The following is a 16,866-nucleotide window of genomic DNA, read 5'->3' on the forward strand; positions in this document are numbered from 1 at the left end:
CCACTGTTCGCGAACAGCTGAGCGTGTTGATGGCCGCGGTCAGCCGTCTTCAGGCTGCTGTCTCGGAGTGTAGCGGCAGTGGGGAGTCTGGTGCGTCGCAACCCCAGGTGTTACATGCTTCACCCACTGTCCCTGCTGTCGAGACATCTTCGCGGGTACTGGGCGCGGTTGGGCCACCCTCTCCCCAAGGGGTGTGGCGGGTTCAGCGGCTTTCGCGGCGCACGAGGCGGAGGGTCAATGTGGAGGCTGGCCGTGTGGCATCGCCCGCTCTGCCTGTGAGTGGACATGTGGCTGCTCCTTCAGCAAGGTCCCAGCAGCCACGCGGGGGGATGGGTTTATTAGTTATTGGGAGCTGCAACGCTAGGCGGGTGATGGAGCCCCTTAGGGAAATAGCGGGAAGGTCGGGGAAGAAGGCCAGTGTTCACTCTGTCTGCTTGCCGGGGGGTCTCATCCGAGATGTGGAGGAGGCCCTACCGGCGGCGATAGAGAGCACTGGGTGCACCCGACTGCAAATTGTTGCTCATGTCGGCACCAATGACTCCTGCCGTCTGGGTTCAGAGGTCATCCTCAGTTCGTACAGGCGGTTGGCGGAATTGGTGAAGGCGGAAGGCCTCGCTCGCGGGGTGAAATCAGAGCTAACTATTTGTAGTATCGTTCCCAGAACCGATCGCGGTCCTCTGGTTTGGAGCCGAGTGGAAGGCTTAAACCAGAGGCTCAGACGATTCTGTGGAGATCTGGGGTGCAAATTTCTCGACCTCCGCTATCGGGTGGAGAAATGTAGGGTCTCCCTGAATAGGTCAGGCGTGCACTACACGCCGGAAGCGGCTACAAGGGTAGCGGAGTACGTGTGGAGTGCACATGGGGGGTTTTAGGTTAGAGAATCCCCTCCCTAGGCCCGACAAGACGCCTCCTGAGACGCGGCAAGGTAGGAGTAGGCAAAATGCAACAGGGAATAACAATATTAATGTGCTAATAGTAAACTGCAGGAGCGTCTACAGAAACGTCCCAGAACTGCTCTCATTAATAAACGGTCACAACGCCCATATAGTACTAGGGACAGAAAGTTGGCTGAAACCAGACGTAAACAGTAATGAAATCCTAAACTCAGATTGGAATGTATACCGCAGAGACAGGCTGGACAGTGAAGGGGGAGGCGTGTTTATAGCGATAAGAAGTGCAATAGTCTCGAAGGAAATTGACGGAGATCCGAAATGTGAAATGATTTGGGTGAAGGTCACGGTTAAAGCAGGCTCAGACATGGTAATTGGATGTCTCTATAGGCCCCCTGGCTCAGCAGCTGTTGTGGCTGAGCACCTGAAGGATAATTTGGAAAATATTTCGAGTAGATTTCCCCACCATGTTATAGTTCTGGGTGGACATTTTAATTTGCCGGATATAGACTGGGAGACTCAGACGTTCATAACGGGTGGCAGGGACAAAGAATCCAGTGAAATTTTTTTAAGTGCTTTATCTGAAAACTACCTTGAGCAGTTAAACAGAGAACCGACTCGTGGCGATAACATATTAGACCTTCTGGTGACAAACAGACCCGAACTATTTGAAAAAGTTAACGCAGAACAGGGAATCAGCGATCATAAAGCGGTTACGGCATCGATGATTTCAGCCGTAAATAGGAATATTAAAACGGGTAGGAAGATTTTTCTGTTTATAAAAAGTGACAAAAAGCAGATTTCAGAGTACCTGTTGGCTCAACACAAAAGTTTTGTCTCAAGTACACATAGTGTTGAGGATCAGTGGACAAAGTTCAAAACCGTCGTACATAATGCGTTAGATGAGTATGTGCCAAGCAAGATCGTAAGAGATGGAAAAGAGCCACCTTGGTACAACAACCGAGTTAGAAAACTGCTGCGGAAGCAAAGGGAACTTCACAGCAAACATAAACATAGCCAAAGCCTTGCAGACAAACAAAAATTACGCGAGGCGAAATGTAGTGTGATGAGGGCTATGCGAGAGGCGTTCAATGAATTCGAAAGTAAAGTTCTATGTACTGACTTGGCAGAAAATCCTAAGAAATTTTGGTCTTATGTCAAAGCGGTAGGTGGATCAAAACTAAATGTCCAGACACTCTGTGAACAAAATGGTACTGAAACAGAGGATGACAGACTAAAGGCCGAAATACTAAATGTCTTTTTCCAAAGTTGTTTCACAGAGGAAGATTGCACTGTAGTTCCTTCTCTAGATTGTCGCACAGATGACAAAATGGTAGATATCGAAATAGACGACAGAGGGATAGAGAAACAATTAAAATCGCTCAAAAGAGGAAAGGCCTCTGGACCTGATGGGATACCAGTTCAATTTTACACAGAGTACGCGAAGGAACTTGCCCCCCTTCTTGCAGCGGAGTACCGTAGGTCTCTAGAAGAGCGTAGCGTTCCAAAGGATTGGAAAAGGGCACAGGTCATCCCCGTTTTCAATAAGGGACGTCGAACAGATGTGCAGAACTATAGACCTATATCTCTAACGTCGATCAGTTGTAGAATTTTGGAACACGTATTGTGTTCGAGTATAATGACTTTTCTGGAGACTATAAATCTACTCTGTAGGAATCAGCATGGGTTTCGAAAAAGACGGTCATGTGAAACCCAGCTCGCGCTATTCGTCCACGAGACTGAGAGGGCCATAGACACGGGTTCACAGGTAGATGCCGTGTTTCTTGACTTCCGCAAGGCGTTCGATACAGTTCCCCACAGTCGTTTAATGAACAACGTAAGAGCATATGGACTATCAGACCAATTGTGTGATTGGATTGAGGAGTTCCTAGATAACAGGACGCAGCATGTCATTCTCAATGGACAGAAGTCTTCCGAAGTAAGAGTGATTTCAGGTGTGCCGCAGGGGAGTGTCATAGGACCGTTGCTATTCACAATATACATAAATGACCTGGTGGATGACATCGGAAGTTCACTGAGGCTTTTTGCAGATGATGCTGTGCTGTATCGAGAGGTTGTAACAATGGAAAATTGTACTGAAATGCAGGAGGATCTGCAGCGAATTGACGCATGGTGCAGGGAATGGCAATTGAATCTCAATGTAGACAAGTGTAATGTGCTGCGAATACACAGAAAGATAGATCCTTTATCATTTAGCTACAAAATAGCAGGTCAGCAACTGGAAGCAGTTAATACCATAAATTATCTGGGAGTACGCATTAGGAGTGATTTAAAATGGAATGATCATATAATGTTGATCGTCGGTAAAGCAGATGCCAGACTGAGATTCATTGGAAGAATCCTAAGGAAATGCAATCCGAAAACAAAGGAAGTAGGTTACAGTATGCTTGTTCGCCCGCTGCTTGAATACTGCTCAGCAGTGTGGGATCCGTACCAGATAGGGTTGATAGAAGAGAGAGAGAAGATCCAACGGAGAGCAGCGCGCTTCGTTACAGGATCATTTAGTAATCGCGAAAGCGTTACGGAGATGATAGATAAACTCCAGTGGAAGACTCTGCAGGAGAGACGCTCAATAGCTCGGTACGGGCTTTTGTCAAAGTTTCGAAAACATACCTTCACCGAAGAGTCAAGCAGTATATTGCTCCCTCCTACGTATATCTCGCGAAGAGACCATGAGGATAAAATCAGAGAGATTAGAGCCCACACAGAGGCATACCGACAATCCTTCTTTCCACGAACAATACGAGACTGGAATAGAAGGGAGAACCGATAGAGGTACTCAAGGTACCCTCCGCCACACACCGTCAGGTGGCTTGCGGAGTATGGATGTAGATGTAGATGTAGATGTAGAAGTTTTGATCTTTTCTGAAAACAGTGAAAGGCAAGATTTGTCGACAAGGCGGGAACATACAGTGTTTTCCTTTAATACTCGACCACCTTAGTATGTCAAAATTTCATCAGTATATTGCAGAAAATAGTACATAATGATACGCAGAAAACATTTTAATAAAAACATAAACTTGTTTTGCGATAAGAAATATTTTCGTCCATATCGCACGCCTAGCGTCATGTTGCCTCACGTTAATACAGGGCCGTCTAGACCACGGTCGTATTTCCCGAGTTTGAAATAACGAGAAATGTTTTGTATACCCAAAATTTCTTCCTCTATCGTCCAGCTGTGGTCTTTTCATAGGTACTGCAGTCCTAGATGAGAAGTGCGTCGAAAGATCTACAACAGGTTTTCAATCTGTGCCGGTTGGTGCTCTGTTGTAATAAGAAGGAGGATTCGAGTAGGAAACTACGAGTTTTTTTCCAATATCCCCCTTTATTTTTAGCGAAATCATGCTTCGATACAGGTATGTAGAAGGAATTGGCTAAATAGCACATCACGCAGATTTAGTGATAAATGTCTCGTCGAGAGTAAGCTATAGGGAAATCCACGCCAATGTGTGTCCAAAATAGCAGATGAACTAAGTTCGAAGAAAATCGACTCGGATACAGGAGAGAGCAGGGTAGCTAAGACTACAGTAAGTGAGTAACAAGGTAGAAAAAGTTCTACCTATGTTACAGAGCCCAACGTGAAGAAAAGATCGGACTTCGCAAAACGCTACGCTAATAATAACTACGAGTGTGTGGAAGATTTTGAATATGTGGTCAACAGAAAATATAAATATGAGAGTTGGAGCATGTGAGAGGCAGAGTCAACGAAGATTTAGAATAGAAAAATCTTTATACTACTACAGCGAAACATATGGCTTTGAGCACTATGCGACTTAACTTCTGAGGTCATCAGTCGCCTAGAACTTAGAACTAATTACACCTAACTAACCTAAGGACATCACACACATCCGTGCTCGAGGCAGGATTCGAACCTGCGACCGTAGCGGTCTCTCGGTTCCAGACTGTAGCACCTAGAGCTGCACGGCCACTCCGGCCGGCACAGTGAAACAGTGCAGTGTAATAGTCGAGAGAAATAGTCGATAGAATGTATTTTAGGCTGGGTTGAACGAATGTACATTTATTCTAATGAAAGAGCAAGGGACACATCGCGGACTTTTATGTGTCGATAAAAGCAAACAAGAATGTTATTGAATAGAAGTTAACTTGTGACACAGAAGCTACTGGGCACGCTAAAACGAGTAAGGCAACATATCTGACGACCACCTCTGATGAGTGAAGGAAAGCGCGTCACATTTGTCTCAAAACGTATAAGCAGAGCAACACACATCTGTAGCCCCGTCTCATTCCCACTCATCTGTTGCAAGTTTCAGAAAACATTCTGTGTATGAGCACAATGGTCTGTCTTGAAAGTGACTTTCTTACTATGGAGTTTCGAAGCGTCAGTGATATTCTATACGCTTTACACAGTATTCACTGAAAGCTGTTGCTAGAGTTAGTCAACCGAACATCTGTTAAAGACAATGGACCCTTTCAAGGGTGCAACGGGGGTCGAACCCCTGTCTTCCATCCAAAGTTATTGACATTTGAAATTAGATCTTCTGTGGCTGGGATGAGACAACAGTGTCAAAAGAAACTGAATACCGCTAATAATTACAACTCCACGTATTATGTTCATAAAACACGTTTGTAACTATAATACTCATTATATGGTACAAATATCCTATATCTCCCAATTCAGAGTTTGCGTGTGCGCTGTTACTCTTGTTCAAATGGTTCAAATGGCTCTGAGCACTATGGGACTTAACATCTATGGTCATCAGTCCCCTAGAACTTAGAACTACTTAAACCTAACAAACGTAAGGACATCACACAACACCCAGTCATCACGAGGCAGAGAAAGTTACTCTTGCGATTTGACGATAAGCAGTGTTTGCCATTTGTAGGATCAGTGTCGCACTCGTCCTTCTTGTAATTATGTGACATTGTAATGACCGTCTGAGTGACTGTCGTCCTGCCGGGCAAGACAGGCAATTTCATCGCATCACGTAGCGTCCAGACCATCTAACAGCATACATGGTGCATTCCATCTCCTAAGTCATTTACATTCTGGACTTCTCACGGCCTGTCGGTGCAAGGGTCTATTGCGAGGGCCGCAATGCAGATCTACAGTAATTATGAACACTAGGATCTGATACCGGGTGCAACAAACAGTTAACGGTGAGAGAGGCGTCCTTCACTAGACTGTAATATCGTATAAATAGGCCACAGCGCAGATCAACACCCTCAAATAAATGGTAGACAGCAACATATGTGCAGTCATAACTTCCGAAAACGTATTCTAGTCGCTAGGTACAGGAGCCGTTATTCCAAAAAATTAACTCATCTAATCACATGTCGCTGGATACCAAAATTAGCACTGTTTCAGGAAAGCCACAATTGTGTGCTCAAAATGTGGAATATATCAGTTGGATTGAAGTTTCACTGCAAGTACGGATACATTCCGATGACATGGCACATGAGGCCAATGTTCCTTTCGCCTGTAGGACACAACGATAACCTTGTGGGGAGAATGGTTAACGTCGAATGTAATGGGACCCATGAAACGCCCGGCAACGTCTCTCACTGATAGACGACAAAGGGCTCAACAGCAGACCAAATGCACCAGTGACTTCACCTACTGCCTCCCAAACTAAACTTACACTTCCATCGAAGTAACATACCAATATATCATTCTATAACTGTGTGAGAGTGGTTTCACGACAACTACATATATTATCACACTCAAAAGTATCTGAACGACACTAACTGCGTTCCGTCTAATTTACATACGGCCTACGTAACACAAGTTCCCTGCCGGTCCTAAATTTAACAATCTGATGACATTCTATAAGAGAAAATCTTTAAGAATATTTAATTGAAATACCAAGAAAATATAAAGGGAATTTAGAATAATAATTTTGTATCACTTAAGGAAGTAAGTCGACAATTACAGAGTTGAGAGACATTTTCTGTTACGTTGCCAACTTTCTACAGCCAGTGTGGTTCTTGAGTTGGCTAGCAATTCCAGAGCACTGTTCGTGCTTCAAATGATCATCCCAAACAGCCGCCAAATTGATCAAGTTCTGAAGAACGACAATAATAAGCCAATAAGTATAAGCCAACTGTAACACCTGTGCAGGGGGAATTAATTGGGTGGCCCTCCTCTTCAGTAGCTGACATAATAATTTTTGTTTTGGCCTCGTACAAGTCAAGTCGAACACCTGAACAGGAGTAATTTATTGGGTGGCCCTCCTCTTCAGTAGCTAACAACATAATTTTTGTCTTAGTGTATAGGTAAATAGAATACTGAAAGTAGAATTATCGAGGAGTAATTGTTAGCATAGATTGCCATGTTAATTGTAAACAAAAAGTAACTTAGCACTCACTCTGCTGATGAGCCCAATGACAGCAAGTGCTTAAATAAAAAGAAAGTAAAACAAATGTAATTTGGTGGATCTTTTACGCAGGGCGACCACAGGAACATCTGAGGATACGAACGCGACAGGTATGGATAGGCATCCTATTCATATACTGCCGATGCATTATGCCAAATTACCACAATGCCTTAACAGTCGTTGTCAGGCAGATTATAGATAAAATTTAATTTCTCTCAGCGAAAGATTTGATCAATAGTGTGTGAACAGCGCCAACGTTCCCGTATCCCACTCACAACACAATCCCATCAAATTCTAGTTAATCACGCCAGTATGTCCTATGCTTACACGTTTCTACAGATGATTACTTTCTTTTGCAGCTGACTGTCAACTCATTTTGGAGGCGATAAACTATAGTCACAGAATCTAACACCATGATACAGCCCACTGCTCCCTTCACTACCTCTGTGGATTTCTCATAAATTAAGGTACAGTTTTCTGTGTGTAGTTACACGTTTTACCAGTGAAAAAGCCTGCAGACTACTGTAAAGGCTTAATTACTCCTTTAAGGCAGCTCTCGAGCACATTCACTTGTCTGCAAATATTGCCTCTCCATTCTTGCTTAACTGAAAAATTGGGTGTCCCACAAATTGAGTAAAACCAGAACGATAAACACTTGTAGACTATTCGTGGTAGGTGCAATGTCGTGGTCTTAATTTACATTTTGACTGATTTCTATACAAATTAGTTATCTCTAGTGGTCACTTGTGGTAGCAGTTTTCTATAATCGAATTCTACACCGGTAACAGATTAGAGTATTTGCAACGAAGTTGTTATATGGGCTACATGTGAATCATGCGGTGCGCAGCTCAGGTCGTTCAGATACTCTTGACTATGATAGTACACGACAATACTTGCCTGGCCACGAAATCACCTGACACCAGAAACACTGAAAACACCACTCTGCATTTTACCACTCTGCATTTTACTTCGATCATTTTCCGTAAATTACATCAGTATATGTGTCTGGCTACTGGGTCACTTGACTTCAACCCTATTGAACACAACTCTTTGCATCCTGCTTCAATAAATCTGAGTCATTGTGAATATTGACTAGTAATTGATTAGAATTGCCTCCAAAAGTTGTGGGTATCTTTTGGAGTTCGCACTACGATGAGATGACACCGACTGAGAATGAAAGGAGGATTCTAACCGCTGCTAAGGAGGAGGTATCCATCATCAAAGAAAAGAAGATCAAAAATATCTAATCGTCTTTAATGTGATTTCTAATACTTGGGGATACTGTTTGTACGGAAAATAATGGTCAGTACTCAATGACATAATTCCTCACGTAAAATTCAGATGAAAAGACAATATCAGCTTGGTTCTGCAACTGCTTAGTTGCTGACTCATAAGACAGTCCATTATGGATACTGCCTCATTTTCGTATGTGTGACACTTTACGAGCTGCTACTTAGACGAAATACCACTAACAGTCCATCGAGACGTGCTCTTACTGTACGGTCGCACTCCTTTAAATTCGAATTTGTGTTGCCAGGCGGGGTTTAATGCACAGGGCTCTGGTTGGTGGATACGTAGAACTGAACTAATTCCTTAGCCTCGTTGCCCATTTGACTTCTTTTTCTTTCAAATGTTCAAATGTGTGTGAAATTTTATGGGACTTAACTGCTAAGGTCATCAGTCCTTAAGCTTACACACTACTTAACCTAAATTATCCTAAGGACAAACACACACACCCATGCCCAAGGGAGGACTCGAACTACGGCCGGGACCAGCCGCACAGTCCATGACTGTAGCGCCCTAGACCGCTCGGCTAATCTCTTTTTCTTTCTGCAGTGTTATATCGAGTCGTCGGTTCTCATAACACCTGTTGATGAAGCATCTATTACTGCAAGAGGCGTGTGATACAGAACGCACTATGCTATGTGTATTCTGACGGAACGCGGGTACTTTGAACAATTTGTGTGATATATTGTAATCTATTCGTAAAATTCAGCAAACGAGAAGTATAATGAATAGTTGCTTTAACTGAAATACTTCACGTGATGATCTTAGAACTCGGAAACGAAGATTTTCTTCACATATGTTGATATAAACATACATTCTTATTTTCACATATGGAATCGGACGCCTGAGTATTACCCAATATTTTCGAAATACTATTTATGCAAGATTTAGAAAATACAATAAAATGAATGAAAGTAACACAAAATAAGGGTGAAGCAATGGAATCAGTAAATGAGATTACCATTATACCACAATGTTAATACCTATGGTCTGTTTCATGCCACGAAGTAGCCTGTGAACATAAGGTGCACCAGCGTAATAACGTGACAAGCTGTAATCATATCAGCTATGAAAGAGCTTATATAACTAGGAATAAATCCTAAAATAGTATAAAACGTTGAGAACACAACAAAAATAATGAACAGATTGGTTAATTGGGAATTAATATTACGTAAGAAGGTCGAAGCATAAACGACAACAAAGCAATATATAATTACCACTACACAGCTATTTAGCTTATGAATTGGCTGACACAATTACTCGAGACATGAACACAAGGCAGTGAAGCAGTTCAACACCAGATACATCTTAGACATGGGGCACGATATACCCTGTTGGGAACAATAAGTCTTTGAAAATCAAATATGCATAATGGTACAGAGAAAGAAGATAAATATGTTAGTTAAGAAATTAACTCACGAAAAGTGAGCAAAGCAAAGATGACAGTAAAAAGCAGTTTGGCATTACTAACACATTTTAGATACCAGATGCTTTAGGCAGTCACAAACGCGAAACATCGACACGATAACGGATTTTCAAGACAATGTGTCAAGCACTGGCAATGGCAAACGCCAAACACACAACAGAGGCAACATACAGACACCTTCGTCGAACGACTGAAGCATAACTCAACCAATGACTCTCGAGCTAGCAATTAATCAGGACAACGAGCATGGTTAACAGGACAGGAAACACAATGTTAGCGAAACAATGACACATCACAATGGCGTGACAGTGTAGTTACGTTAGCGCGGTTGGCGGGGGAAACGTTGAGGTGACGTACTAGTGTGGTGTGGGATCCACTTGCCGATGACTGGCATCTTGGACAGGCCGAGGCAGAAGCCGGCTCTGAATCGCGCGTTGAGCCAACTGTAGATGATGGGGTTGCAACACGCGTGTGACATGGCAAACCAGTGGCAGAACAGGTACAAGTACGGGAGGCCGGCCCACTGCTCGATCGCCGGCTGGTGCTCGACGACTAGCTGCAACAGCAAGCCTCCACGTTAGCTGCCGGAGGCGTGGCGCAGCTCCCCATTAACCAGTAAACAACGCTTTCAGGGTCAAAGACAGTAAACATATCGCGGCCAAAGCCTTTTTTTTATACGTGAAGCAGTTGAAACATACTATTGCGTTTCTCGGGGCGGTCGAAAAAGTTTGGCGCCGGCTTCGGGAGGCTAGACTATAAAGTAAAAGTGCGGACAACAAAGGGAAGCTCCGTGACGATCATCGGCTCCAATGAAGTATTTTGTCAGGAAAGTATCTGTGACTGGCGGTATGTAATATTTTCCGTCGAATCACTATTTTCTACAGCGAAAGAGGTCCAGTGCGAACATACAGAGCGTACCAAACATATCCGCGAGTCATCTCGCTGTGGCCATGTGTTGGTTGGTTGGTTGGTTGTTTTGGGGAAGGAGACCAGACAGCGTGGTCAGCGGTCTCATCGGATTAGGGAAGGACGGGGAAGGAAGTCGGCCGTGCCCTTTGAAAGGAACCATCCCGGCATTTGCCTGGAGCGATTTAGGGAAATCACGGAAAACCTAAACCAGGATGGCCGGACGCGGGATTGAACCGTCGTCCTCCCGAATACGAGTCCAGTGTCTAACCACTGCGCCACCTCGCTCGGTGGCCATGTGTCTCTGGCGGTTTGGAGCTGGATGTTTTTGCATATACTAGGATACTTCGCAGGACAGATGACTGACTTCGATGGTGACCAGTGTACTTACATTGTGGACAGCGTTCTGATACATCAGTTCGACACCTGTGGACTGAAGGATTAACCTGTTTCCAGCAGAATCGGTCTCCTAATTCAAATGTCAGCTGTAATACAGGACCGGTTTTCGGAATAGAATGAGATTTCTTTTCTCGGCTGGCCTTATCCAGCAAGAAACCTTACGTTGAATGGAAAATACGAGTATTGTGTCAAGTATCTACAATGACCTTTGAAACTCACGCCACCTGCCTGAGACGACGTATGTGAGATCAGTTACTCATAGATTCTCCTTCTCGAAGGATTCAGATGATCGTCGGGAGGGATATTCAGTGGTTAAGGAACTACGTTTTGTGCCGTTTTAAGGGTCGAAAAATTCTTATTAAAAACTGCGAACTGTTAACTTTGTGTGTTATATAGATTAAATAATTTGACGCAGTGAAGAAACAATTGCCGAAAAAATTGGATTCGATTCGATGTCGCTGTCGTGCAGTCACTTGTCAGTCTGTCGACTACGCCACTGATTCAAAAATTCGTTACAATAATTGTGTCTATATTCAGATATTAGTCGAAGTCCGGCTTTTCCAAGTCTGAAAATCTAAATGATCCGGAGAAGATTATACTGCGGGTTTTTAGAGGATTCATGCCTCGTGCTACCTATCAATAAGGCGTAACTCCCTTAATTACAATTACAAGTTTTCTTTACTTTTATGAGCAATGCTGTGTACCCTGTAATGTGATTAGCTTTTCTATAACATGACAGACAATTCAAATCTCGGACATTGCCACTTTTTGTGCTGTTGAGTGTACCATTTTTTTCTTTTTATATACCGATATTCATTCATAATGTTACGTGAAACCAATGAAGAAATAAATGATAACCAAAAACAAATAAAAACTCAATCAAAAATCTAAAAAAAGGGAAATAGTTGAAGGTGATGTTTTCATTTCGATATTAAACAACAAAATTATGTCTGCCCAGTTCATTCTTGAGAACAGGCTTCATAACATTGGGGCCTGTTGTACTGCGAAGAAAGAATGTACAAACTGTTTCTTGCAAAGAAGGAGACAGTAAGCAGCCACTATTGATAATACTATTTATGTACACACATAGCACCGTTACCGGTTTCGAACCAGCAGGTTTATCTTCAGACGGCTCTTCACGTCTATATACATTTTTGTTAACGTTAGCATAAATTTTTAGCTCTTTATTCCCCTTTGTGGCGAAAGATTCTTGGGATGATGGTGCTCTACAGTAAAAAAAAAGAAAAAACAAAGAAACGAAGTTAGAAACGATCTATTCAAACGTAACTATTCTAATAACGATCGATCGAACACACTGTAAACAAATCACTCAGTATGAGTTGTTATAATCATATTTTACTTACGTTGAAACTTCTCACTTCTCCTTTATTTGGTTGCAATGTTGTTTGCTAGAGTTCACACACACACACACACACACACACACACACACATACACCAGAAATGTTCTGGCACATGAGGAAATGCATACAAAGATGGCGATATTACAAATACAACAGTCCCAAGGAAATTCTCTTTCAGAGTTATTATAATATGTGCATTGATTTGACAGTAGAAAATTTACAAAGAATAAACGTTAGATAATATGCATTTCATAGTCAATGAACATTCATTACAAATAAAGTAAATAGATGCAGAAACCCATTTGATAGAAAATTTTACTTAAATGACGCAGTACTATGTAGATCTTATGATATACGTAACGAACAGAATGAGGGAAGAGATATTAATGTGTATACATAAATAAATATTATGATATTGGACAATATATTTTCATATGATGGCTAGTTGAAAGTTTAAACTAATTTAACAGTTGTATTAGTGTGTGGCTGAACAGTCTGTTAATTTTAGTGGAGCATTTCATGTTGAGTCATTAGTGCGACAGGAATAGAGATGGCTATTTGCCAATAAATGATCAAGTATTGTCATTGAGTGATATTGTATCTGCTTTAATTAGATTGAATATATCTCTCGTGTATGATGAATCTACCACACCCTAGCACATATTATGAACATAAGTTTAGGGTTGCAGGGGGGTTTTGAAAAGTAATGTCTCCGGGTTTTTTATGCTGTTCACAATGTCAGTTGAGGTATTACATGTCAGGTACATTTTATTAGGTTGACTTTCCTGTTTCACTGACGCAAGCGTAGCAGCGTCGGTGCACTAGTAGTAGCGTAGTGTAATCGAATTTCGAGTTTGAATAGTTCGTCCGCACATGGAGTTACCTCTCTTTCAGTATGCCAATGAAAAACCACACACGAGTGCCGCGACACCTGGAACAAGGCGGCACTTTGGATTCACTGTCATCGGTCATCCTCCATATAGTCCCGACTTGGCCCCATCCGATTTTAATCTGTTTCCAGAATTTAAAGAACACCTTCAAGGACTTCACTTTGATAGTGATGAAGCGGTGCAAGAAGAGGAGAGGTTGTGGCTCCGCCAACAAAGTGAGACTTTTCACAGTGACGGTATCAACAAACTGGTCTTTCGTTGGGAGAATTGTCTTCGTCACCAGGGTGAGTATGTTGAGAAATGAATATATAGACAAGAAGAATAAAGATGTAGAAAGTTAACAATGTTTGTTTTATTTAGAAAGCCTTAAGGGTTTTCACATACAAAATCGGTGCCATTACTTTTCAGCAAACCATCGTACAATTGTCAAATTAATTTAAACTTTCAACTGGCTATCATATAATAATACAATGTCTGCTATCGCAGGATTTATTTAGTTAAATACACGTATTAATCACCTATTATTTTGTTTACGAACCACCAGCATGCTGGAGTAGATTGAGTCTGAAACTTCTGTTAATAAAGAGAACTAAAAACTAGTCCAAGCTGCAAATTTTTACTTTTTATTCATTCTATGACTGGTTTCGTGCATAGACCCATTTCCAAATCATCCTACAGGGCAAAAACAAAATCTACACTCATGCATAATACAGTTATTACCAAATTCTTAAGCATATGCCAAATACACAAAACATATCGTTTTAAACATACATAACAAAGTCGAAAATGGCGTTTTCCAAGACGTCAGAAACCTGCAGTGATCACATACAGAGCATAAAGATAAATGGCAGTTTACTTCTTCCGCTGTCGTAAGGAAACCTCGGGAAGGGGGCGCCCTGTCAGGGTACATGATATATTAAAATGTTCTCCTCCAGGTTTCAAGAATTTGTAAATAAAAGTCCAGGAACCCGACCTTATCTAGGGTACTAGACAGTTCACAGGTGGCGGATACCACCAGATATGGCCGACAGCTGCGAACACAGAATAAGCAGTCCCGGACCAAGGCAAAAAAAAAAAAAAACCACTTTGTGTCTGTCTTCATCTACATCTAAATCTACATGATTAGTCTGCTATTCACAACAAAGTCCCTGGCAGAGGGTTCAATGAACCGCCTTCAAGCTGTACCTCTACCGTTCCACTCTCGAACGGCGCGCGGGAAAAACGAGCACTTAAATTTTACTCTGTGAGCCCTGATTTCTCTTATTTTATCGTGATAATCGTTTCTCCCTATGTAGGTGGGTACCTACAGAATGTTTCAGCAATCGGAGGAGAAATATGGTGACTGAAATTTCATGAGAAGATCCCGCCGCAACGAAAAACGCCTTTGTTTTAATGATTGCCACTCCTATTCATGTATCATGTCTGCGGCACTATCTCCCCTATTTCGCGATAATACAAACGAGCTATCTTTTTTGTACTTTTTCGGTGTCATCCGTCAGTCCCATCTGATGCGGATCCCACACCGCATAGCAATACTCCAGAATAGGGTGGACAAGCGTGGTGTAAGCAGTCTCTTTGGTAGACCTGTTGCACCTTCTAAGTGTTCTGCCAATGAATCGCAGCCTTTGGTTGGCTCTACCCACAACATTATCTATGTGTTCGTTCCAATTTAGGATATTTGTAATAGTAATCCCTAAGTATTTAGTTGAATTTACAGCCTTCAGAAGTGTGTGACTTACCGTTTTGGTCATCTGATGACTTCGGCTTCATCCACAGTTCATTGAATACGTTAGTATTCAATGAACTGTGGATGACGCCCGACCAACAGGCTTTACATGCACTGATAGTGCATTGAGAATGGCTAGTTTGTAGCCGAAATCTAGATTTGCCAATAAAATTTCAAAGGACAACGGATAGCTGAAATCTATTATTTACAAGTCAATGTAACAGTCGCAGCGTGCAACAGCCTCTGAATGGAGGATACCCTGATGATAATAAGGAAATAGAAGAATATACAGACACACATGGTGACATGGGAAAACGAAGACTTAAATTTTATGGACACATTAAAAGAATGGCATCCACTAGGTCGACAAAACAAGTAGGAGAATTCTACGGAAGCAGACTTAAGGCCAAAACTGAGCCAATTAAATGGATCGCTGCGATTATGGAATATCTTGAAGTAGGCCGTATAACTCATGCAGACGTTACAGGAACAAAAACATTCAGGCAGAAGAGATTTGCTTGCAAAGTTGGTCAGAGGGAAATTAGAAAACGGACTGGAACACCGTGGTCTGATGAAAGAAAGAGACTTCATTCAGAAAGGATGAAACAAATTTGGGCACAAAGGAAGGCCAACCACCAAAAGTGACATTGATGGATTATACGTCGCGTGGTCCTATTGGGTCCATACGTGAATGATGAAGTGTGCTCCAACTATCAAGAATACAACAGTTCATTATTACGGTTATTGTATGAATTGTGGTTGGAGAACATTTTAATAAATAAAAAGGTTTCCTATAGCGTGATAGGGTGTCCCCTTCCGGAGGTTTCCTTACGACAGCAGAGGTTGTAAACTGCCATTTATCTGTATGCACTGTAAATGTTCACCTCACATTTCTGACATATTCGAAAATGCCATTTTCGATTTTGTTATGTAAGTTTAAAACGGTATGTTTTGTATCTTTGGCATATGCTTAAGAATTTGGTAATAACTGTATAGATTGAGTGTATATTTGGTTTTCTGCCCTGTAGGATGATTAGAAAACGGATCTCGGCTCGAAACTAGTCATGGCATGCATAAAAAGTTAAAATTTGCAATTTGGACTAGTTGTTCGCTCTATTCTTACTTTGTTCCTTGTGTATACCACAAGATTTACATATATATTAAGCAACATTTCCTATCAAACTGGTTTCTGCATTTATTTAGTTTATTTGTAATTAATGGTCATTGAATGTAAAATGCATATACAGTAACCTTTACACTTTGTAAATTTTTTGCTGTCAAATCAGTGAACATAGTATTTCTGAGAGAGAATTTCTTTGACACTTTTGTATTTGTGATATCGTCATCTTTGTATACAATTCCTCATGCTGCAAAATCTTTTTGATGTGTGTGTGGTGCTTTAAATCGAAAAAGTACTTCATACACTCTACAGTATTTCGTGAACACTAGCAACAACACTGCAACAAAATGACGCAAGATTTTCAACGCAAGTAAAATATAACTACAGACAACCAATCCTCAAAGATTTGTTTATATTGTGGTTGATCTTATTTGGGGTAGTTACGTTTCAGTACACTCTGAGACAAAAAAAGCAATACACCCCTAGAAATTATCCGAATGGCACG

General features: G+C 41.8%; 1 protein-coding gene across 1 annotated transcript in view; it reads right to left on the minus strand.

Annotated features, from left to right (window-relative positions):
- The window catches only part of LOC126184265 (serine/arginine repetitive matrix protein 1-like), a 334,704-nt gene that overhangs the window by 70,974 nt on the left and 246,864 nt on the right, over positions 1-16,866 (minus strand). The window contains exon 4 of the mRNA XM_049926638.1: positions 10,317-10,515. Within this exon, the coding sequence (XP_049782595.1) occupies positions 10,317-10,515 (199 nt within the window). The remainder of the gene's footprint in view (positions 1-10,316; positions 10,516-16,866) is intronic.

Source organism: Schistocerca cancellata, chromosome 4 (genome assembly GCF_023864275.1).
Source record: "Schistocerca cancellata isolate TAMUIC-IGC-003103 chromosome 4, iqSchCanc2.1, whole genome shotgun sequence".
Classification (NCBI taxonomy): Eukaryota; Metazoa; Arthropoda; class Insecta; order Orthoptera; family Acrididae; genus Schistocerca; species Schistocerca cancellata.